The following is a 23,837-nucleotide window of genomic DNA, read 5'->3' as shown; positions in this document are numbered from 1 at the left end:
TGGGTTTGCTAATGGTTTAATACCATATAAAGCACGGAGCTCTTCCTTTCAAAATTGCTGAATTTCAGGACTGTTTCAAGAAGTCAGATATTGGCTACATTTCAGGCATACATGGGTAGGTACATGTTAGGCAAGGGCTACACGGCGACACTGGTCACGGGACACCTAATGCGGCCAAGATCACTAAGTAGCGGTGATCCCATAGAAATGAAACGCTGCGGCAGTCGCAAGAAATCCAAGCTGTGAATATTTTGTCATGAACTAGACCACCTCAACAGGGAACATGTGTTGTTTAGAGGTCAGGCAATGGCAGCTCATCAGAGACACGTGTCGTATACTCAGGCCCTTCAAAGAGACCATCAGATTTTTCAGTGGGAACAACTGTGGCATCAATGATGTCATCCCTGTGATATTTATATAAAACACTCACAATGATGCAACAAGGGTCATTGGAAGAAGAGCAGCTTTTGCATGGTGCTGGCCACACTGTAGCTGTTGGGGAACTATATGGATAAAGTCCCATGGAGGAGGAAGTGGAGGAGGAAGATGAGGAGCTAACACTGAAGGCGGAGGTAGAGGAAGATGAGGCTGAGGGAGGTAGAGGAAGATAAGGCTGATGATGATGACATTAGCCATGATGATTAATCATCTCTGTGTGGGGTGGAGCTGGAAAGAGCTGTTTGCTTGCTTGCGTACGTACTGACAGTCGTATGATTAGCATCAGGCAATCTGATGGTTATTGGATAGACATGCTTTTAGATCCTTACTATCAAAGCGAAATGGGGTAATGTTTTCCTGATGTTTAAAGGGAGGTAAAATTGCTGTATTACCAGGAAGTACTATGTATGCAGCTTGCCGCAGCTTGCAGTGAGCAGAAGCCTGCCACCCGTGTGTCTGAACAGAATGCCCCTCTCCGCCCCCCCCCCCCCCAAGTCAACTACTGTCCGCTGTCCCTCCTACTATAATTAGCTGAAGCAGCACCAGCAACAGCCAGTTCAGTTTCATGAACATGATGGAGCAGTTTTCTTCATGTGCCTCGCCAGGCTGATGCAAATCAACAAATGGATATGTACCAACTGAACAACGAGGACAGTCCTACCTGGACTGTGTCCTTTTTCCAGCCCATAACCACTTCCCTGACCCCATAGACTTTTGGGCAGACAAATTGGAAAAGTGGCCAGAACTGGCCCAACAAGGCATGGCTCTGTGACGATGAATATATCTGCCATAACAGACAGTGCCTATTTATTGCCGGACTGATCATGTCACTGTTGCTATCTTGCTGTCTACCAAAATTTTCCACACCATATGACTGCTGCTGCCACTGCAATGGCCCCTGCTACCACTACTATTACTCCTACACCTACTGCCTTGCCACTACTACTAATACAAATTCACAGCTGTACATCTACTGCCTTGTATGTTCTATGCTGTGCTGCAACTGCTGCCTCTACTATTGCTACCAATTTTACTCCTTCACAGCTTACCATTTCCACATCCACACTGTTCTGTGCTGCTCCCAAAAAAGGCAGAATTTTTCAAGGTCTGTTCGGTAGACACCACTGTTTCTTTTGACATTAATATTTGTGTGTATAAACAGGAGCAGGCATCTACTCCCATTAAGGCCTCATGCACACGACCGTATTTTGTTTCCGTGTCCGAACCGTTTTTTTTGCGGATAGGATGCAGACCCATTCATTTCAATGGGTCCGCAAAAAACGCGGACAGCACACCGTGTCCGCACAGTATGTCCGTTCCGTTGCTCCGCAAAATAAATAGTGCATGTCCTATTTTTTTCTAGTTTGCGGACAAGGATAGGCATTATTACAATGGATCTGCAAAAAAAACGGATCCGCAAAAAAAACGGATGCCATACAGAACGTCATCCTTTTTTTGCGGATCCGCAATTTGCGGACCACAAAACACATATGGTCGTGCGCATGAGGCCTTAAGCATCATTTTTGGGCTGCTTGTTTAGAAAAAGCCACCGTTTTTTTTCCTGATAACTCCTTGTGTGTATAAACACTATCTACCCCAATAAGGGACAATTTTTTTAAACATTTTTAATTTGAAAAAGAATGACAAATGCGATGGCACAGTGTGTTTTTAAACAGACTGTTTGTTAACACCATCAACCATGCGTTTACCTATGGCTATATATGTCAGTGTCCTAATTAGCTATTGTTGTCACTGCATTAAAGAGCTTAAGGCTCCATTCACACGTCCGCAAAATGGGTCTGCATCCTTTCCGCAATTTTGCTGAATGGGTGCGGACCCATTCATTCTCTATGGGGACGGAATGGATGCGGACAGCACACAGTGTGCTGTCTGCAGCCGCAATTGCGGAGCGCGGCCCCGATTTTGGGTCCGCAGCTCCGCAAAAAGATAGAGCATGTCCTATTCTTGTCCGCAGCTTGCGGACAAGAATAGGCATTTCTATGGGTCCGCAACACACCACGGACGTGTGAATGCAGCCTAAAATGGGGTGGGAGTGACAGAGCAATAATTGGAAAAAACTTTCTCAGGCTAATTGGAACAGATTTCACTGGGGTAGAATTGATTCAGACCTAAATCTAATTTTTTCCAAAGATGCTTTTCAAGAAATTTGCTCATCTCTAGTTAAGTCTTAATAATATTTTTTCTTTTACCATTGTCTAGTAGTACAAATCTGATGGTACCCTACTCCATTGTATAAAAGTCTACTTTTACTGCTTAAAAAAAACCTCAATAGTGCAGGTTAAGATTAAGGGGGTTGTGCCACTAATATAAATGTATCCCACCCAACAGATATATCTGTTATATCACTTTCCCTAAATACCACCAAAAACTTCCTTGGTTCTAAATATTTTAGCCTACCATTGCACCCTGTGGCAAATCTGTTCTGATATTCAGTTGCTGTAGGTTACGTCCTGCATTGGAGTCTTGTAACTTTGGATGTAGGAAGCATCACTGGTGCGAACAAGGGACATGGTTAGTGTCCCACGTCCTGATGATGTAAAGACACATCTGCCCTAAGGTATGAGGTATGGGACAGCAGACACATAGCAAACCAGGAAGTAGGATTCAAGCCAGATGGGATAGGAGAAAACCGCAAATGGGGTCAATTTGAAAAAATGTAAATAAAAAAAACTAAGGGTACTTTAACACCAGCGTTTTTGTTTTCCGGTATTGAGTTCCGTCACAGGAGCTCAATACCGGGAAAAAACTGATCAGTTTTATCCTAATGCATTCTGAATTGAGAGCAATCCGTTCAGGATGCATCAGTACAGTCCCTCTTATGTTTTTTTGGACTGAGAAAATACCGCAGCATGCTGCAGTTTTCTCTCCAGCCAAAAATACTGATCACTTGCTGGTATCCGGCATTAATTTACATTGAAGTGTATTAGTGTTCCGGCAAAACGGACCCGCCTTTCCTGTCTGCGCATGCGCAGACCTTTAAAAATGCAAACAAAAATAATACCGATTCCGTTTTTCCGTATGACACCGGAGAGACGGATCCAGTATTTCAATGAATTTGTCAGATGGATCCGGGTCCGTCTGACAAATGCCATCAGTTTGCGTTCGGATTGCCAGATCCAGCAGGCAGTTCCGGCGACGGAACTTCCTGCCGGAATCCTCTGCCGCAAGTGTGAAAGTACCCTGACTAAGGAGAATGGGAGGCTGAGTAACTGATGAAAATAAACTTTAGAGAGAAAAGTAGTTTATGGCACAACCCCTTTAATTCATCTATCAGATAAAACAGCATAAAACAGGGAGTTGCACTGTGGTAGGTATGCAGATATACCATCCATTTAAAGGGAATGTATCATAACTTTGTTCCAATGACATAGCTTGTTTTTGTAGGACAAGCTGTATTTTTTTAGAATACATATAATGTATTGAAAAACTTTTTTTGTGTGGAGAGAATGTAAAAATAAGCAATTCCACAAATTTGCTTTACTACTTTTCGCAGTTTAAAAAAGCTGTGAAATAAAAGAGGCTGGATGACACCTCAATGGGAAAAGGAGGTGCAGGTGCCAGTCAATAATGATCCAGATAGTAATTTATTGATCCAACATGTGTAGTGCCCTTGAGCAAGGGTATATGGGAGTATGGACTATTGTGGACATTTTCCCCTATTGCTGATATGCAAAGTCATCAACTCCCTACTTTACTGCACTTTGAAGGGTCAACTTGTACTATGATTTAAGTAGTTATGTCCATTTATACTGTTTTATATTGTTGAACTGCATTTTAAATGTTTATTGTAAGATATCATGTTCATTTGCACTGTAGAAAGGGTTAATACACAGCCAGCTAAGGCTACTTTCACACTGGCGTTTTGGCTTTCCGTTTGTGAGATCCGTTCAGGGCTCTCACCAGTGGTCCAAAACGGATCAGTTCAGCCCCAATGCATTCTGAATGGAAAAGGATCCGCTCAGAATGCATCAGTTTGCCTCCGTTCAGCCTCCATTCCGCTCTGGAGGCTTGCAGCGTTTTGGTGTCCGCCTGATGATGGGGAGGCAAATGGATCCGTCCTGACACACAATGTAAGTCAATGGGGACAGATCCATTTTCAATGACACAATCTGGCACAATAGAAAACGTTTTGGCTATGTTACAGAATGATTCTGAACGGATGCATGCGGTTGTATTATCTGATCGGAAGCATTTGTGCAGATCCATGACGGATACACACCAAACGCGAGTGTGAAAGTAGCCTAAGGCTCCATTCACACGTCCGCAAATGGGTCCGCATCCGTTCCGCAATTTTGCGGAACGGGTGCGGATCCATTCATTTTCGATGGGGATGGAATGGATGCGGACAGCACACAGTGTGCTGTCCGCATCCTCATTTGCGGAGCGCGGCCCCGATCTTCGGGTCCACAGCTCCGCAAAAGATAGAACATGTCCTATTCTTGTCCGCAGCTTGCAGCTTGCGGACAAAAATAGGCATTTCTAGAGGGGTGCCGGGCGGGTGTGTTGCGGATCCGCAATTTGCGGGTCTGCAACACACCACGGACGTGTGAATGGAGCCTAAGGGTGCTGCAGTAACCTGCTGTTCCCTTCAGATTATCTGCATGTGCATTTGTGGAGCAGCAAAAGGAGTAGATTAGTTAATGGAGATCAGAGATACTTCCTCATGTAAGGGATAATCTCTGACTCGGGTTGCTATTGATTGTGAAGTGAAGGGGGAAAGGAGATAGGATATAATTTTTTATTTTTTTTATCAATTCCTTAATTTCATTCACCCAGCCATTATAGTCTGCCAGTCCCCGGCTCCTCATTTGCACTCTTGCACCGTTCCTGTGTAATCTCTCTAACTAAATAAAATATTTCAGACTTATATTTGAAAAAAATCTATATAAAAAGAACACTTAACACAGACAGACTTATATAACAAACTAATATACTAGTACAGGACGGATGAACTATGATGATCAGGGCTGGGATTAAAGCTCCTGCAATCGAGCAATCTAGCAGGAGCAGGTCATGACAGACACAGTGGGGACCCTGAGGAGAAGCCAGGAGTGGTTTGTTACTGCTTCTGCCTTCTCCTGTGCCCGCAGGAGAGCGCTGTACGAGCGCATGGTGGAGAGAGCAGCTTCCTCTATTAGTCCCGGTGGTCACGTGACAGACGGGGGTGTCTGGAGCAGGGGCAGGAACAGAGCTTCAGGGTCTAAGGAGACCCTGATCACCTCTGCCTGTGTGTCGTGCCCCCACAGGGGGCTGTTTTCTCCTGTAACTGGGGATCCTGTGGAGGCCCCAGTTACAGTGGAAACAGTGAAAAAAAAAGTTAATAAAAATGTGACCTCCTGGGGGACAAGTAAAATTTTTTTTTTTAAATGCAGTCGCTAGCAGAAACCGTCACCATAATCGCCCAATTCTCTGAAACCTATACATGTTAAATATGAAAACGATTGTCACAAAATAGGGAACCCATTTCAATAATTAATTTTTGTGTCCGTTTTAATATTTAAGAAATAAAAAGCTATAATTAAAAAAATAATACTTTTTAATAATAATTTGCGGTTTTCCTCCAAATTAAACCTAAAATAAGAAAAAAAAAACTAAAAAAAAAACATTCTAAAAAAAAAAGTCAAGTAAAAAAAAAAATCACTAAAATAACTTTGGTAGTCAAACAAATAAAAAAAAGCTGCGGTCACTAAACCACCATGTGCACAAAATCACAAAAGGTTGCCTGGACTTGCGAATACTTTTTCAAGACACTGTTTGCCACAAAATAAAACTACAGTTGTTCCAATGCTGCTTCGGTCCCTGATGTTCTCTACTTTATTTTATCAGTTTGATACACGGAAAATGACTGTAAATGCACAGTCAGCAAATCACTGGCTGAGGCCGGTCAATACTGCGGCCAAGGAATGGCTGAGCAGCCATTTCCACTGTGTCAATCTGGTACCAGAAAGTAGAGAGCACTACTATCATTAACCTTACAACTAGAACACGTAAGTACCATTCACTATAGGTTACATCACTTACCTGCACAAATAGCCACTCCTAAATAGGCGATGGTTGTGATCAAGATGGCCAGCATGGTTCCTTTTGGAATAGCAGCTTGTGGATCCTGACAAATGATTTGATGTGATGTCAGTTTTTTTTAAAGATAACATAGGGCACATTCATTGACCCCTTAAAGGTTTAAATCATTTTCATGTTAAAGTGGTTTTCTGGGACTTTAACATTGATGACTCATCCATAGGGCCCTTTTAAACAGTCCAAATTGTTCGTTCCTCTGTCAGCACAATCAACCCTACTAAACCAGGCTCAGTAGGGTTTATTCTGCTGAGTTAAAATGAGTTGCGCCATACTTAAGAAAAATATGTTTTTTAAATATGTAAATTAGGTGTTCTCTGTTTTGCAGAGAACCACTCCCCTATCCCCTTGATAGACAGGGCCACGCATAGCGTCTGTCACAGTAATCTGGTGCCTGCTCTGTAGTATGTACCATTGGTGCATGCGCAGTGCGTCTGCCTCTGTTTCCCCAGCAGCGTAGATGACTATTGTGAACATGCCAATAACGTCATCCATCCCCGAACGAAGCCATGTGTCTACTCTTTCAGGTGAAGGATGATGTCATTAATGCATACACAGTAGTCATATGTGCCGCTGGGGAAGCAGAGGCAGATGCACTGTGCATGCGCCAATAGTGCAGTCTATGATACAGGAGCAAGATGCATGGCTCTGTCAATCAAGGAGATGGAAGTGACTCCTGGTGCTCAAAGGGCTTGGGTCTGCCCCTTGATGTACCAAATAACTTATTTGCATATAAATATGAAATTTTTTCTCAGGATCAGTGCAATAGAGGAACATACGTTGTTTTACTCTGCATAATCAAGCCTACCAAGCAGAATGCCTGGTTTAATAGGATTGATCCTGCTGAGAGATTCTCAGAACATGCTTTACATGGTTGTCATTTCTTTATAAATACATGTGGATGCCTCGCTTCCACTCATGGAGAACTTGCTTTAACAAATCTGGTGTTATGTGTGTAATTGTACTTTGAATGCTTTTTTCTAGATTATTCATTTTTCGTGTATGCTTACATGTAGGCACAACTGAGAATGGAGTGAGCTGTGTCTAGGGACCACTGAGGCCACATCATTGGACCACAGCAAATAATCCAGGAACCTGGAAACTATGACTGCCTCTATTACCTACAGTGCTGCCCATAATTATTCATACCCCTGGCAAATTTTGACTTAAAGTTACTTTTATTCAACCAGCAAGTAATTTGATGACGGGAAATGACATAGGTGTCTCCCAAAAGATAATAAGACGATGTACAAGAGGCATTATTGTGGAAAAAAAACATAATTTCTCAGCTTTTATTTACATTTGAGCAAAAAGTGTCCAGTTGGCGTAAAAAAGGAGAAGCCTTCAACCCAAAGAACACCATCCCCACTGTCAAACATGGTGGTGGGAACCGAATGCTTTGGGGGGTTTTCAGCCAATGGACCAGGGAAAAACAAAAAAAGGGGGTCAGTCAGCACATACCAAACCTTAGAAGCACATTGCTATGGCAGGGAACAACATTGAAAGACATATAGAGTACAAAATTGCATAATAATATGCATGTGGAACCTACACTCCCTGAAGTGTATGGTAGCCGTCATGGCACCTAACAGGTAGAATTTAGTGTAGGAACCCGTCTAACAGAGATCGCCTTGACGCTCGGCAGACGGGCTCAAATAATTTTGTACAAAACGATTTGCCAAGTATCTCGCACTTATAATGTAGCACTTGTTATTATTATGCAATTTTGTACTCTATATTGCAGTTAATTGTCGCATTGCATGTTTCTGTCTTTCAATGTTGTTCCCTGCCATAGCAATGTGCTTCTGCGGTTTGGTATGTGCTGACTGATCCCCTTTTTTGGTTTTTCTTTGCAGTTTGTACTGGAGGTGTGGCTGCCTCCTCAGTCATGCACTCCTGACCACCCTGTCTGCCCTATAGGCTGATTTTAATTGGTGTTAGTACATAGTCAGGCCTGCTCCCCTTCACTCACTGAAGCCATGGCACCAGGAGTGGGATAGTTTGTGGACTCTCACTGCAGTCCTTGGTAGCCATTTGGCGCCGGTGATGTCGTGGAGTGGGCCTGCCGTGTAACCTACACTCCCTGAAGTGGTAGCCGTCATGGCACCTAACAGGTAAAATTTAGCGTAGGTATGTGGAACCTACACTTCCTGAAGTGTATGGTAGCCGTCATGGCACCTAACAGGTAGAATTTAGCGTAGGAACCCGTCTAACAGAGATCGCCTTGACGCTCGGCAGACGGGCTCAAATAATTTTGTACAAAACAATTTGCCAAGTATCTCGCACTTATAGTGTAGCACTTGTTATTATTATGCAATTTTGTACTCTATATTGCAGTTAATTGTCGCATTGCATGTGTCTGTCTTTCAATGGACCAGGGAACCTAATCACAGTAAACGGCACCATGAAAAAACAATACATGAGGCAGTCTGCAGAGAAACATGGCCTTGGGCACCAGTGGACATTTCAGCATGACAATAACCCAAAACACACAGCAAAAGAGGTGAAGAAATGGTTAGCAGACAACAACATTAACGTTTTAGAGTGGCCCAGCCAGAGTCCAGACTTGAATCCAATTAAGAATCTGTGGAGGGAGCTAAAGATCAGGGTGATGGCAAGAAGACCCTCCAATCTGAAAGATTTGGAGCTCATTGCTATAGATGAATGGGTAAAAATACCTGTGGAGACATGCAAAAAGCTGGTCTGCAATTATAGGAAGCGTTTGATTGCTGTAATAGCCAATAAAGGCTTTTCTATTGATTATTGAGAAGGGTATGAATAATTTTGGACTGGACACTTTTTGCTCAAATGTAAATAAAAGCTTAGAAATGTTTTTTTTTCCCACAATAATGCCTCTTGTACATCGTCTTATTATCTTTTGGGAGACACCTATGTCATTTCCCGCCAAAAAATTACTTGCTGGTTGAATATAAGTAACTTTAAGTCAAAATTTGCCAGGGGTATGAATAATTATGGGCAGCACTGTATGTACGGAGACTTTTCATTCACCCTGTACATTATATAAATAGTGAATATTGTTTAACATGGACACAAAACATGATAGGTTTTAATGCAAAAATGTACCTCCAAATCTCCTGAAATGTTTGCCCCCGCAAGAATACCAGTAGCGGCTGGGAAGAAAATAGCAAAGACAGAGAAAAAACCTTCACCGTTCCTGAATTCTGGACCAAAGTTTTCAGCAAATATTGCAGCTAAAATAAAAGTAGATGATGTTTAGTAACCTGTAACATTGGAGCATAAAGATAGTGATCAGTAGAATGCAGGAAGGGGAGCTAAGTAACCCATAAACTGGATTTAGTCATGTCTGTTCCAAATGTAAGAATCAGAGTCTGTGTCTTATTGTCCATGACTAGTTTTTTACTGGCTATAGTTTGTAACCACTTGCTGCTATAAAAGTATTTATGGTGATAATCCATATTGAGCCCTATTAAAACCCACAAGCCCTTGGGACATTAAAACATATAAAAAAAAATAGCCATAAAATGATATTGAGGTTTCTAGTCATCACAATTCTCAAGTCCTGAAATAAGGCTTTAAACTGTAAGTAAGCTTGTAGCTCTAAGAATTTGGATTGGTCAACGACGTGCCGATCGGTGACTAATACCACTAGTGCCGCTGTCCAGCAGCGGAGCAAGGAAAAATAACGACATTAACATATACAGAATTTTACACAGAAACATTAAATTAGGTTTGACTCTTGTGTACTTCACCCTGATAATTAAAGAATCCTCTTGATCTCTTCTCCTCTGTGGTAGGGATAACAGTTCCGATAAAGAAGTTGGCAATGGCGATAAGCAGGATAACCAGCAACACAATTTGAGCCTTCAAACAAAAAAGAGACATCATTGTGGCTTAATAACAATACAGAATGCACGTTGCATCATCCCAATGGTCTATGCATTTATTCATTTTTATCTGTGACTTTAAGATGGGACCTATTTCATTGGCAGCCTAAAATGTGATGGTTGTGCAGATGTTCATGTTATATTTCAAATACAAAAGATTTCAAAAGAGAATTTTTCAGATCAGAAACTAAGAAAAAATGAAAGAGAATTATCTTAACAGAAAAATAAGTACAGAAGTTTGCTAAACCTGACAATAGGGCAAACAGAGAAAAGCCTGTGCAGCATGTGTTTGTGGAAACTGCCTCCATAGCTCACAGATTGAGGAGCCTTAGATAGTACATTGTTATTGCAGAAGGGTATTAGTGGGTGAAAAAATGTAACTCAATTATTAAGATTAGCTTATCATGGGGTTCTTTAAGGGGGTTGTGCAGCCTTTTTGTACAGATCCCCAGGATAGGTCATCAATATCTGATCGGTGGGGGTCTGACACCCAGCACCCTTGCCGATCAGCTGTGTGAAGAAGAGGTGGCAATCCATGCCAGTGCTGTTTCCTCTTCATTACACTGCACGTCGTCCTCCTTGTAGTGGTGGCGTAGTGTAATTGAAAGTGAATGGATAGAGTACTTGTAATTACACGGTGCTTCCGAGACGACGTGTAGCGTAATGAAGAGGAAGCAGCACTCACATGGAGAGCTGATCGGAGTGGGTGCCGAGTGTCGGACGCCCACCGATCAGATGTTGATGACCTATCCTGAGGATAGGTCATTAATACAAACAGGCTGCACAACCTCTGTAACTTCAACTTCTTACACACATCAATCTAGCTATCTCTCTGTCTGTCTAGCCATCTGTCTGTAATGTAAATGTATAGAGACAGGTCTGGCATCAGTTACTCATTTATGGCAGATTATCTTGTAACTACTTGCCGTAATGATATTGCATAAATGTTACATTTGTATAAGAGATGACAAGAGAGGACAAAGGAGTCATGCTCAGATAATCCATTGCAAAAAGTTAAGCAACTACAGTAGTAAAGTTTAAGTTTTATAATCCATTAGTAGCTTATTCGTAAGTAAAACAACCATGATGCAAAGTTCACATTACAAGGTGTTTCCTGATATGGCTTTTAATACTGTATCTCAACTATTTAAACCAAATGTCCTTGATGTGGACGTCATTCCATAGAAGCCTAGAGGGCAACAAGCTGATAAGAAGGCCATTCTTGTCATAGTCACTGCTGTCATGTGGACACTGTTTTCATGTGCAGGGCTTACTACTGAGAAGCAATTCCTTGAAGCATATGTATATAATATGACATATTAGGATAATAACCAATAATCTTTTTTTAGGTACAAAGATTTATAATTTGGAGAAAACATATGTAGTATCTTTTCAGCAGATACTATGATCTGAACCATAACCATTAACATTGTTTACGTTGGATTTCTTAACCTCTTCATTACCAGAGCGTTTACTCCATTTCCTCGTAGCAATGGGCCTATCAAACCTACATGTATGTGATATTATTCTTCACGGAACATCTTTCTTTTGTGCCATTCGATGACAGAAAAAAAACGTTCTTTTTTTTCTTTTCAATTTTTTTTGTATCTCCTACAAAGATTTCACGATAAAACATTTCTAAATGTTTACACTTTTAAGAAGCAAAAAGGCTAACAAATGTGTGTACGTTTGTATATTTTACACTATTGCTAAAAGTAATAAATATATTTTTTATTTTATTTTTTAGGAATGAAAAGGGGAAAAATGTGTGTTTACTTAGTCTGCTACACTAACTAAAACTAGTAACAATAGCTATAACTTTTTAATTTTTTATTTTCTATGTTTCACTTTTATAAATTTTTTATTAATGTTTTATTTATAATTTTTTTTAAACTTTTTATTTTGGTTTTTTTTTATGAAAAAAGGGAATTAACCCCTTCTTGGTGTAAATTCAGAGCCTGCAGGCTCACAGTTAATTTTACAGCCAGCAGTGGGCACTCTCACATCAAGAAGAGCACTCCTACACTGCGATGAATCGTTATAGCAGGGTGCTACAATGATGCCATGAAGGGAGACCACGTCTGCTGGTCTAATGACAGCACAGTCACAGAGATCTGCAGCGCCATGTGGCGCCGGAATATCCCAATGTAGCCTGGCGCTTTTATACGTTGGGTTACAGTTAAGAGCTTATTGCCACAACGTATATAGTTGTATGGTGGCAGGCAAAAGATAAAAATAAATCAAATTCATATAAAGCACAATTTATTTGCAGAGCCTTGCAGTTCATTGCCTTACCTTTGCTTCCCATTCCATGCCAGCTACAGAGATGCCAAGCAGTAAGATTACTGTTATTGTCCCCACAATCCTAATATCATTCATGTCATCCACCATGATTGCATCATTATCCTGTTGTGAAAGAAGTCAACCATTTAAGCTTTATCAAAATCTTGGGACTGTCATATGCAATGTCAACAAGCCATACATGGGTGATTCTGACTTTGCAAATGTCATTCTCGCTAAAAACACGGGGGCCACCACAACTAAAACTACTTTACTGTATATTCTGTTTATGTCCATTAAAGAGGACTTTCCTGACATGTCTGTTTCAGTAACTACTTGCATTTCCAAAGTAATAACAATTGTGGAGCATCTATTCGTATTACTCTATGGCATGCCATTCCCTTATTATCCCTTCTAGAAGCAATGAATGTATTACTAGCAGTTAGGCCTGAAGGTCCAAGTGGGTGTTACCAGTTGGCGCTGTGTATTTGCACAGTCTGCCACTGACAGCACTGCCTGCATAATGTCAGAATGTGCAGGGGCACACCCCTAACCAAGGGTATTCAACTTTGGCATTAGTATGTAACTGCTACTTGTTACATTAGCAAGTGGTAGATATGGACTAAGATGCTTTCAAGACTTTCATGTAGAGTTTTAGGTCACACATATGATCTACAGTATGTGCATGTTACATACAAACCAAATTATTTCCTTCTAACTACATTGAATGCCCACGCTGAGTATGCGTATCACCTTACAGTCGTAATGCTTACTATGTTACCAAAGATTCATTGCATTTCCCCAAACAAATCTGCAGTTAGCCTCTTGTAAGGACCTGAAGCATAGCTATTTCTGGTTTTAAGTACAATGAGCAGAGGCATCAACGCTTTAGTAGTTGCATAAAAACAGGGACATAAGTCCAAATGTTAGTAATATATTGTAATGACAAATCTATTGCCCTTGATAGCACTTTGAAAACAGCAGCAAACTATCATTGTCTTTGATACAAGTCAAGAAGGGCAAGAAGGTGGAACATCTACTGGCAGAAGCCAGTAGAAGCCATACCACAATAAAGCAATATACTCTAATTGTTTATTGCTACCAAGAATCATTAACCATGTATGTAATTCTAGCTAAGGCGAAATCATATTTTCCAAGGGTCACAGTATTCACCTTTAGAATATCCACAACAGTTTCTGAGAAACCAACCACATACATAGCAACAGCAACAGCATTTGCAAAAGCAAAGATAAGTCCAATAGATCCACCAAATTCTGGTCCAAGGCTTCTGGAAATAAGATAATATGCTCCACCTAAAAGAGGCAATAACTTAGTTTAGTACATGGATATATATGAGATTGTTAGTTGGCGTCACTCAGATTTTCAATTTTCATGAACAGACCTTTTCAGTATCCCATTGTTGAGACAGGCATATGAATTTTTGCACCACATAGGCTTAGTTAAACTTTTTTAAACTCTTTTTACATTTGGGTCAGCTGAAACCACAATGGAGTTCGTCAAGCACCACCGTTGTGTCCTGGCTTTGTTATAAATGGAAGCCATCAGGCAGATGTGAACAGAGCCTAACAAACACAAGTAAATAGCCCATGAAATCACATTTCAATAACTTCCAGCACAGGCCATCCTAAATATATTCAAGCTCACCGCCATCCCTTGGCTCTGTATACAATAGCTGGTATTTTTCCTCCTGCCATACTTTCCCTACGTCACTGAGAGAACATGCCAGGAAATGACTAATCTATGCTTAGACAGGAGCAGTTTTAAAAAGTTAGGTATTGAAGTTGTTCCTGTTATGTTTTTCTATATTTATTCTGTTAAACATTTAACTATGAAGCTGCTTCAAATGTAATTGATATTGCCTTCAGATATGACCAAAGAATCCTGTCTGTTCATGGAACTTGAGAATTGGAGGAGCCATTGGTATATAAAGTTACATTTATCTCTTTAGATTTGGTTTTGTTACCAATAGACATGATTACCAGTAGAGCTGAATGATTTAGAGATGAAATTGAGATTACAGTACAGGAATGTGTCCATGTATGATTGTAGTATTGTACAGACCTACCAGTTTTTTCCTCTTCATATTTTATTGGTTATTGTGGAACATGTAAAATAATTATTCCCTGATTAAATATTTAGTTTATTTTTATTCAAATTAAATACGAATAATTATCATTTATGAGAAATAATAAAGGAAAAGGTTCACTAGGGCTCATGTATGGATAAGAACTGAAGGTGTTATCCATATCAGCCAATCTACCTCAGTTTTGGTTTCTACTAGTTTTCATAAATCAAGGGCCAGTATAGTTAATTTGGGAATAATTCTTCAACATTACAGAGCTTAACAAATTAAAGAGGCTTTCAAATCATAAAGTGTTAGGATATCAATAGGATATCTATTATTTTATGATCAGTGGGGGTCTGGCTTCTCAGATTCCCACCTATCTTCCCATCAATCATGGTTTTCCTCAACACAGAAGCACCCCAGAAACAGTTTCCTACATGGTTGGATGGCCATCAGTGCTGGTGTGCAGGAAAAGCATAGAAGGTGGAAGTGCAGAGATCAGAACCCCACCGATCATAAATTAATGGCATATCTGGGCAATATGCTTTCACTTAATCAGACTAGAAAACCCTTTTAATGGAGCAAAGAAAACAGGTACGTGAATGGACTCATCTACACTTACCTTATTCCATTAGTATGTACAACATGAACCAACCAACCATCCAACCAACAACCATAACTGGATGTGGTTCTACTAAGCTTACCAACAACCATAACTGGATGTGGTTCTACTAAACTTACCAACAACCATAACTGGATGTGGTTCTACTAAACTTACGGTAAGGTTATCTTGGAGGCCAGCTGACAAATATGAGTACTGTACATAGTCTCACTTGTTTCTGTCATAAGGCATCATCAAAGAATTAGCCTTTGTCCTTACTTACTTACCTTTACAATTATGTAGCCTAAATACCTCGTCCCCATCATCAAAGCGATGAAACCGGTAATGTTATATTGTTACAATCTCTATTATATAAAGACATTTGGCCACATTTACTAATGTGAGTACACCTTGATTTTGGCATATATTCCGCCAAAATGTGGAGCAATTTGGTGAATCTATATTTTGAAAAATTATCTGCGACTAGCCCAACAAAGAGGGTGTGGTTTAATGAAAAAGGGGTGGCTTTGTGAGAAAGGCCATGCTGTGTTGACAAGAGAAATCTGATCTATAAGCAAATTTAAAATTAATGTGAACTTGTGGCCGTTTATGTTTTACTGGGCTGAGAGCGGTTGTCCAGGATTTTGATATTGACGGCCTATCCTTAGGATATGACATCAATAAGAGATCAGCGGGGGTCTGAAACCCCACAACCCAGCCAATCAGCTTTTACCTTGTTGCAAAGTATAGTGGATGGAACTGGTAACAGCAGTGCTGGAAGCAGCGCTGCAGTTACCAACTTCATTAACTACATCTGATATGAAGCTATGTAGTTCTGGAGCCAACGTCCAGTCCCAGAGCCACAAAGTAACAGCTGATTGTCAGAGTACGGATTAGTGGAACCCTGCCTGATACTGATGGAATATCCTGAGGATAGGACAACTGTTTTAAAAGTGATATAGTAACATATACATCTATATAAATCACTATAAAGTTTTGAATTGGGAAATTCTAAAACATCCCAGTCCCAATTTTCAATCTATTGGTACAGCAGAAGAAGATGACATAAACCAACTAACAGGGGCAGACTGGGAAAAACTAAAGGTAGCCCCAAGTTATAGGCTGGTCCAAATTGACAGAAGTCAAAGCAACATAAGTAGGTGGGACCAGCAATACTGTAGTGCAGAACAAAATACTGCCCCAGAAGAACCAAATACACAGTTCAGCACTAAATATTGCCGCAGCCATTATCACCATTCTGAGGACAGCAATACAGTTGAATGGAGGGCACTTTCTTCTCCCAGCCAGGTGCATGAGTACCAGATGCTACTAGCATTAATTAATGCTGAGAGCATCAGATCATTATGTACCTGACCGGCGGCCTTGAGGATGTCTTGGACATTGGCCCACCGGAAAATTTCCCTGTTGTGTCTATGGCCACTTTGCTCCTGCCAACAAATGTGTATCAGGAATCTTATGGTTTTTCATCAGATGACTGTCTACCAAGATCGTGTCGGTCTAGTTAATATACCACCTGTCAAAGTGATGAGAATTACAAGCAATAGCAACAGAAGTAATGAAAATGTATAGTCCACAGTATTTAAAAGCACTTACCTCCTCTGACAATGCCATTGGTGCATATAGCTGACATAGAAAGACCTGTCAGTGTGGTTACCACCACACTGAGAGCAATGACAACCACTCCAAGACCTGAAAACAGCAGAAAGGTAACATTTACCTGCATCCAACAAAAGCATCAAATATTGATTTTCCCTGGAATTCAGCTGTAGAAAAAACATGCTTCTCCTGAAATGCACTGAGGTTATGGTCACTTACCTTACTAGTGTTCAGCAGGGGTAAAAATATTAAAGCAAACTAGAAATTTGCTACAAAAAAACCTGCCATGTGTGAAGGCACCCATACTAGTAGTGTGCTGTATGGCTGAAAACATGTACAGGTAAAAACATATTGAAACCATAGGCTTCACCTGTAAAAACTGTGCGCCGTGTGCTGAAGATCAGGTTTTTCAAAGAATGGTAGCTCTAAAGAAGGAATACAGACCGAATTGAAAATCTGATTTGACATTGGAAGACCACTCTAATAAATTTACCCCATGTATGAGACACTGGTCCTTATGTATATAAATGGTCAGGGCCGAACGATACGTAGTCATACAAGGTATGTTTAGTGCAAATAAATAAAGTGTTTAACAAGACCTTTAGCCATTCAAATTTTGTAACACTTTTATTTATTTGCATTTTGCACCACTGAAGTGTAATAGGGCATAATACATACCATAGAAACAATAATGGCCGTGATGAAGACCAACAAGTAGATCATTTCTTGTACAATGGACACCACCTGAAATGGTCTTCATTACAAATGTGTCACTGATAGCCCATCTTCCATTTTTATGTGACTCACCTCATTCTCACAGGATACAAAAATAGGAAGGGACCTTATTACATCATCTCATTGTCATAGGAATGGAACTGACCAAAAATACTCTTGTAGGTCCAAAACCAAACTTTTGTCCATTATTGTAAAATTGGGCCAATTTATCCTTGGCCATCCTAAGACATTGTCCTCATGATGTGTTTGGAACGCCTTATGACTGTCTGGTAACATATTGGCATCCTGCAAGATGACATTACCTTACACCTTGTTGACCTTTGTTCTCCATACCCAGAGGCCCAAGGAGACTTTCCATAGCTGAGAAAAGAATAGATGTAATCTCCTACCATGCAATAACACGGTATCTTAAGTAGCCTTAACTTTTTACCTCCACGGACAAAACCGTTGGTCGCTATAGCAGAGGTTGACAACCCAGTAATTGTAGTTACCATGGTCGCAAGTAAAATTATGACAACTCCCAGACCTGTCAGTAGCAAAAGAAAATGAAATATTTTATGTGTGCATCTTGTGTTTTAATACAGTATAACTCTGGGAATGTTGATGCCTTGAACTTATGAGCTTGGCCTAAGGTCTCGAAAAGGGCTGTAAAGGAAGAAGTGACTGAATACCAACTTATGAAGAGCAGAGCAGTCCTTCTCATGTAAATCCTGAAATTAAGATCCTAGGAGAAAGCCTTAATTACCCACTGTTGGAAGCGTTTGGCCACATTTAAAATCCTGAATTCATCTTCTTCTCTCACTTTTGCTCTATACTCCAACAGGCGCTAAAAAAAGCCTCCAGCAAGTCAAGTATGCGATTACCTTAAAATAATGAGATTCTGAACTGGCATCGACCTTTAGAACATTCATGGCTCATATTTTATTACCTCCTCTGACATATCCATTTGTGGCAATTGCAGAGGTGGACAGGCCAGTTATAGTAGTTACTGTCACAGCTAACCCGATGATAATGACACCAAGACCTCAGTGGGAAGAGAAAAATACAGTATGTTAACTATTAAAACATACTTCCTCTTGAGCCTTATCTAGAGCATACCTCTCCATTAAGCCTACAGCCTTTACTATTAGAAATTCTCTTCTTGACAATACTTTTCTCAAATGCAAGATATACACAGGGCTCAAAATGACCTTAGGGGTGATTTACTATGACCCTCTGTGTCAGAAAGTGACATAAATTGAACCCCCTAAGTGCACGCAACGTTTCTAAGCTGCCCTGATCACTGGGGCCTGGTGGAAGTGGGACCATTACCCCCAGCCAATTCATCATTTGCGACAGTTTCCTGTAGTAAATGACTATTGAAATCTACTCCAGCTAGGGACTGGAGTAGATTTCAATCTAAGCACACGGACTGGCAGAGGATACGCCTAATTTATGTTGAGACCTGCACCTCATCATAAATTAAGTGCATCCTCTGTCTGTGTGCGGGGAATTACAAAGACCAGCGTAAAACGCTAGACTTTGATAATTGACCCACTTGTTTTCCTAAATAGGGACTGGATAGATAATAATTGAAATAAATTATCATATTCACCAATCACCACAAGAACTAGATTAATATTTGCAAAAGGGGGAGCCTCTTTAAGGCTGCCCATATACATTCAGGTTTTGATCAGGTTTTCTGATAGTTTTAACAAGGACTTGTCACCACGAAATTAAGTGTAAGCTACAGGCAGCAGGTTATAAAGCAGAAGTTGCTGAGCAGATTGATATACAGTAAAACTTGTAATTTATACATTTATATCTTTGCTTTTTCAAAGTTAAAGCAGCTCTGTCACCAGATCACCCCTATTACAGCAGGCACATAGCCTGGTGGGGATGATCCTGCAGTTTAAAATAATTCCTTCCTCCTCACTTTTGGTGCCACAATTGTTGATAAAATCGTACTTTTATTCCTTTCCTGCACAAGAATGCAGGCTTTTCCAGTACGAGCACCGCTATGCAATGCCACTGACGTCTAAACACCCCCTTCCTTTATTGACGGCGCTAGAGTATGACTTTGACTTGGTCTAGCACTGTCAATCAAGGGGGTAGGGGGTGTTTAGACGTCGGTAGGCATCCCATAGCGGTGCTCGTACTGAAAAAGCCTGCCTCCTGGTGCTCGAAATTGCCTGCAAGCAAAGGAACAAAAGTATAATTTTATCAACAACCGTGGCACCAACAGTGAGGAGGAAGGTATTATGTGAAACTGTAGGATCACCCCTACCAGGCTATGTGCCTAGTTTAATAGGGGTGATCTAGAGCTGCTTTAAGATTGCCCCCATGTAGAGTTATCAGCACCCGAGGGAGGTGTTACCAGTGACTGACAGCTATCTATGTATACACAGTTACACAGGGAATGCTGTCAATCACTGATAACACCTCCCATGTGTACAACTATCAGTGACTGACAGCTATCTATGTATACACACTTACACAGGGAATGCTATCAATCACTGATTACACCTCCCCTGTGTACAACTATCAGTGACTGACAGCTATCTATATATACACACTTACACAGAGAATGCTATCAATCACTGATAACACCTCCCCTGTGTACAACTATCAGTGACTGACAGCTATCTATGTATATACACTTACACAGATAATGCTATCAATCACTGATAACACCTCCCCTGTGTACAACTATCAGTGACTGACAGCTATCTATGTATATACACTTACACAGAGAATGCTATCAATCAATTGTACTGAGACTTGTACTTGAATCACTTCCCCATACCTTGTAGATTGTAAGCCCTCGTGGGCAGGGTCCTCTCTCCTTCTGTTCCCGTACAGCGCCATTGAATGAATGTATAAATTACAAGTTTTACTGAACCTTTTTTCCACAAACCTATATACAGTAGACCAATCTACTTAGCTCCTTCTGCTCTATAACATAATGCCTGCATTTTATGGTGACAGGATCCCTTTAAAAAATATAAACCAGTTGTGGATTTAGAAAAGAAGAGTAGGACCTGCCTCTTAAAACCTGAACATGTACGGGCAGCCTAAGGTCCCAATCACACAGGGTTTTTTTTGCTGGCAGAATTTGGTGCAAATGATGAGTGGAAAAGCCACCGGCAGGAGCGCTGAAATTGCCTTCAATGGGAGGCCATGCTGCACTTCATGCAGCCGAGGTTTATAGCTGTGACTCCATCAACAAAAAACATGACCGTTCTTGGTGTGGTATCTGGACAGATGGCACTGTGAACTAGTCGTAAAGACCCCCATACACATCAGTGTACTGTTAGACTACACTGTAATATGCATGGAGAGCTCCTGACTCTCCCCCAACAGATGATGTCGGGGGAGAGAAGTATCGGACAAGATGAATATTTTCGCCCGATCCTTTTGTTCTCCCAGGAGATAAGTCGCCACCAGATGTGTCTGGCAGCAGCTTCCTCCTCTGCCCTCATAGAACACACATACATGTTAAGCCAAATCAAAAGTGTATGAGAATGGGGGAGCTGAAAGGGGGTCGAGAGAGATAAGTGTTGCCCGACAGCTATTGGATAACAATGCCCTGTGATCTAAAGACGTCATTCGCGGCTGCACAAATCTAGCTTCTATTTTGCTACTGTGTATCAGTCTGGATTCTAGACCGTTTAGCTTACAGAGCATTGCCTAGATTGCATACAATTGTATCCACGTCTCAGCTGTGAGCAGGGCTACTTCTCTATCAGTTAGCTCAACCAGGGGTGAGGAGAGGATATGACTGAAAAGTATGGGGCGAGAAATTTCACGACTTAGATCTGGAGATTAATTTTTCATGCAAGATTTTTTTTAATTTACAAATACCAGGATGGTTTACTAAATGATATTTTTATATACAATAGCTCAGTATCTGGACAGGGCCCTGACTACAGGAGAACTACAATGTAGGCTGGCTACACATACAGTATGCATCATTTCTGTTTTTTTGTTCTAATAAGACGGGAGACTCTGTGGACCTAAGGCCTCATGCACACGACTGTTGTTCTGGTCCGCTTCCGAGCCGCAGTTTTTGCAGCTCGGGTGCGGACCCATTGACTCCGTGTGCTGTCCACATCCGTTGCTCCCTTACGTAGCCCCGCAAAAAAAATATAACATGTCCCTTTTGCGGACAAGAATAGGCATTTCTACAATCGGCCGCCTGTTCCATTCCGCAAATTGCGGAAGGCACACGGGCAGCTTCCGTGTTTTGCGGACAGCAAAAAACAGAACGGTCGTGTGCATGAGGCCTTATTCTAATAAAACAGGAGACTCTGTGGACCTAATTGACCTATAATAGGGTCTGTCAGGTTCAGTCATGGTGTTTGACCTTTTGCTGGCAAAAATGTCAGAATCTGCAAGAGAACTTAGGCCTAGTTCACATTTCAGTGATTTGGTCAGTGATTTCCATCAGTGATAGGCCTCATGCACACGGCCGTTGTTTGGGTCCGCATCCGACCCGCCATTTTAGCGGCTCGGATGCGGACCCATTCACTTTAATGGGGCCACAAAAGATGCGGTCAGCACTCCGTGTGCTGTCCGCAACCGTTGCTCCGTTCCGCGCCCCCCCCAAAAAAATATAACATGTCCTATTCTTGTCCGCACTTTGCGGACAAGAATAGGCATTTATATTGACGGACGCCCGTTCCGCAAATTGCGGAAGGCACGCGGGCGGCTTCCGTTTTTTGCGGATCCGTGGTTTGCGGACCGCAAAAAATGGCATGGTCGTGTGCATGAGGCCATAGTGAACCAAAACCAGGAATGGAGACATAATTATCAAATATAGAAACATAGAAACATAGAAACATAGAATGTGTCGGCAGATAAGAACCATTTGGCCCATCTAGTCTGCCCAATATACTGAATACTATGGATAGCCCCCGGCCCTATCTTATATAAAGGATGGCCTTATGCCTATCCCATGCATGCTTAAACCCCTTCACTGTATTTGCAGCTACCACTTCTGCAGGAAGGCTATTCCATGCATCCACTACTCTCTCAGTAAAGTAATACTTCCTTATATTACTTTTAAACCTTTGCCCCTCTAATTTAAAACTGTGTCCTCTTGTGGTAGTTTTTCTTCTTTTAAATATGCTCTCTTCCTTTACCGAGTTGATTCCCTTTATGTATTTAAAAGTTTCTATCATATCCCCTCTGTCTCTTCTTTCTTCCAAGCTATACATATTAAGGTCCTTTAACCTTTCCTGGTAAGTTTTATCCTTCAATCCATGTACTAGTTTAGTAGCTCTTCTCTGAACTCTCTCTAGAGTATCTATATCCTTCTGGAGATATGGCCTCCAGTACTGCGCACAATACTCCAAGTGAGGTCTCACCAGTGTTCTGTACAGCGGCATAAGCACTTCACTCTTTCTACTGCTTATACCTCTCCCTATACATCCAAGCATTCTGCTGGCATTTCGTGCTGCTCTATTACATTGTCTTCCCACCTTTAAGTCTTCTGAAATAATTACTCCTAAATCCCTTTCCTCAGATACTGAGGTCAGGACTGTGTCAAATATTCTATATTCTGCCCTTGGGTTTTTACGCCCCAGGTGCATTATCTTGCACTTATCCACATTAAATTTCAGTTTCCAGAGTTCTGACCATTCTTCTAGTTTTCCTAAATCCTTTTCCATTTGGTGATTCCCTCCAGGAACATCAACCCTGTTACATATCTTTGTGTCATCAGCAAAAAGACAAACCTTACCAGCGAGGCCTTTTGCAATATCACTTATGAAGATATTAAACAAAATCGGTCCCAGTACAGATCCCTGTGGAACCCCACTGGTAACATTACCTTGTTTTGAATGTTCTCCATTGACTACAACCCTCTGTTGTCTGTCACTCAGCCACTGCCTAATCCACTCAACAATATGGGAGTCCATGCTCAATGACTGCAGTTTATTGATAAGTCTTCTATGTGGGACAGTGTCAAAAGCCTTACTAAAATCTAGATATGCGATGTCTACTGCACCTCCACCGTCTATTATTTTATTCACCCAGTCAAAAAAATCTATAAGATTTGTTTGACATGATCTCCCTGAAGTAAACCCATGTTGTTTTTCATCTTGCAATCCATGGGATTTTAGATGTTCCACAATCC

At 41.1% G+C, this 23,837-nt stretch overlaps 1 protein-coding gene across 3 annotated transcripts in view; it reads right to left on the bottom strand.

The window, feature by feature from the left end:
- Positions 1-23,837, bottom strand: part of SLC12A1 (solute carrier family 12 member 1) — a 123,005-nt gene that overhangs the window by 74,037 nt on the left and 25,131 nt on the right. For 2 of the 3 annotated variants that reach the window (XM_040413998.1, XM_040413999.1), the window contains 6 exons: positions 16,982-17,077; positions 13,854-13,993; positions 12,696-12,806; positions 10,266-10,377; positions 9,619-9,746; positions 6,481-6,565 (listed from right to left, as the gene is read on the bottom strand). In XM_040413998.1, coding sequence (XP_040269932.1) covers positions 6,481-6,565; positions 9,619-9,746; positions 10,266-10,377; positions 12,696-12,806; positions 13,854-13,993; positions 16,982-17,077 — 672 coding nt within the window. Of the gene's footprint in view, positions 1-6,480; positions 6,566-9,618; positions 9,747-10,265; positions 10,378-12,695; positions 12,807-13,853; positions 13,994-16,981; positions 17,078-18,647; positions 18,744-23,837 lie in introns of all 3 variants that reach the window. The other variant, XM_040414000.1, reaches the window with a different exon arrangement.

Source organism: Bufo bufo, chromosome 1 (genome assembly GCF_905171765.1).
Source record: "Bufo bufo chromosome 1, aBufBuf1.1, whole genome shotgun sequence".
Lineage (NCBI taxonomy): Eukaryota > Metazoa > Chordata > Amphibia > Anura > Bufonidae > Bufo > Bufo bufo.
The sequence above is the reverse complement of the archived record's forward strand: the minus strand, read 5'-3'. Positions and strand labels throughout refer to the sequence as shown.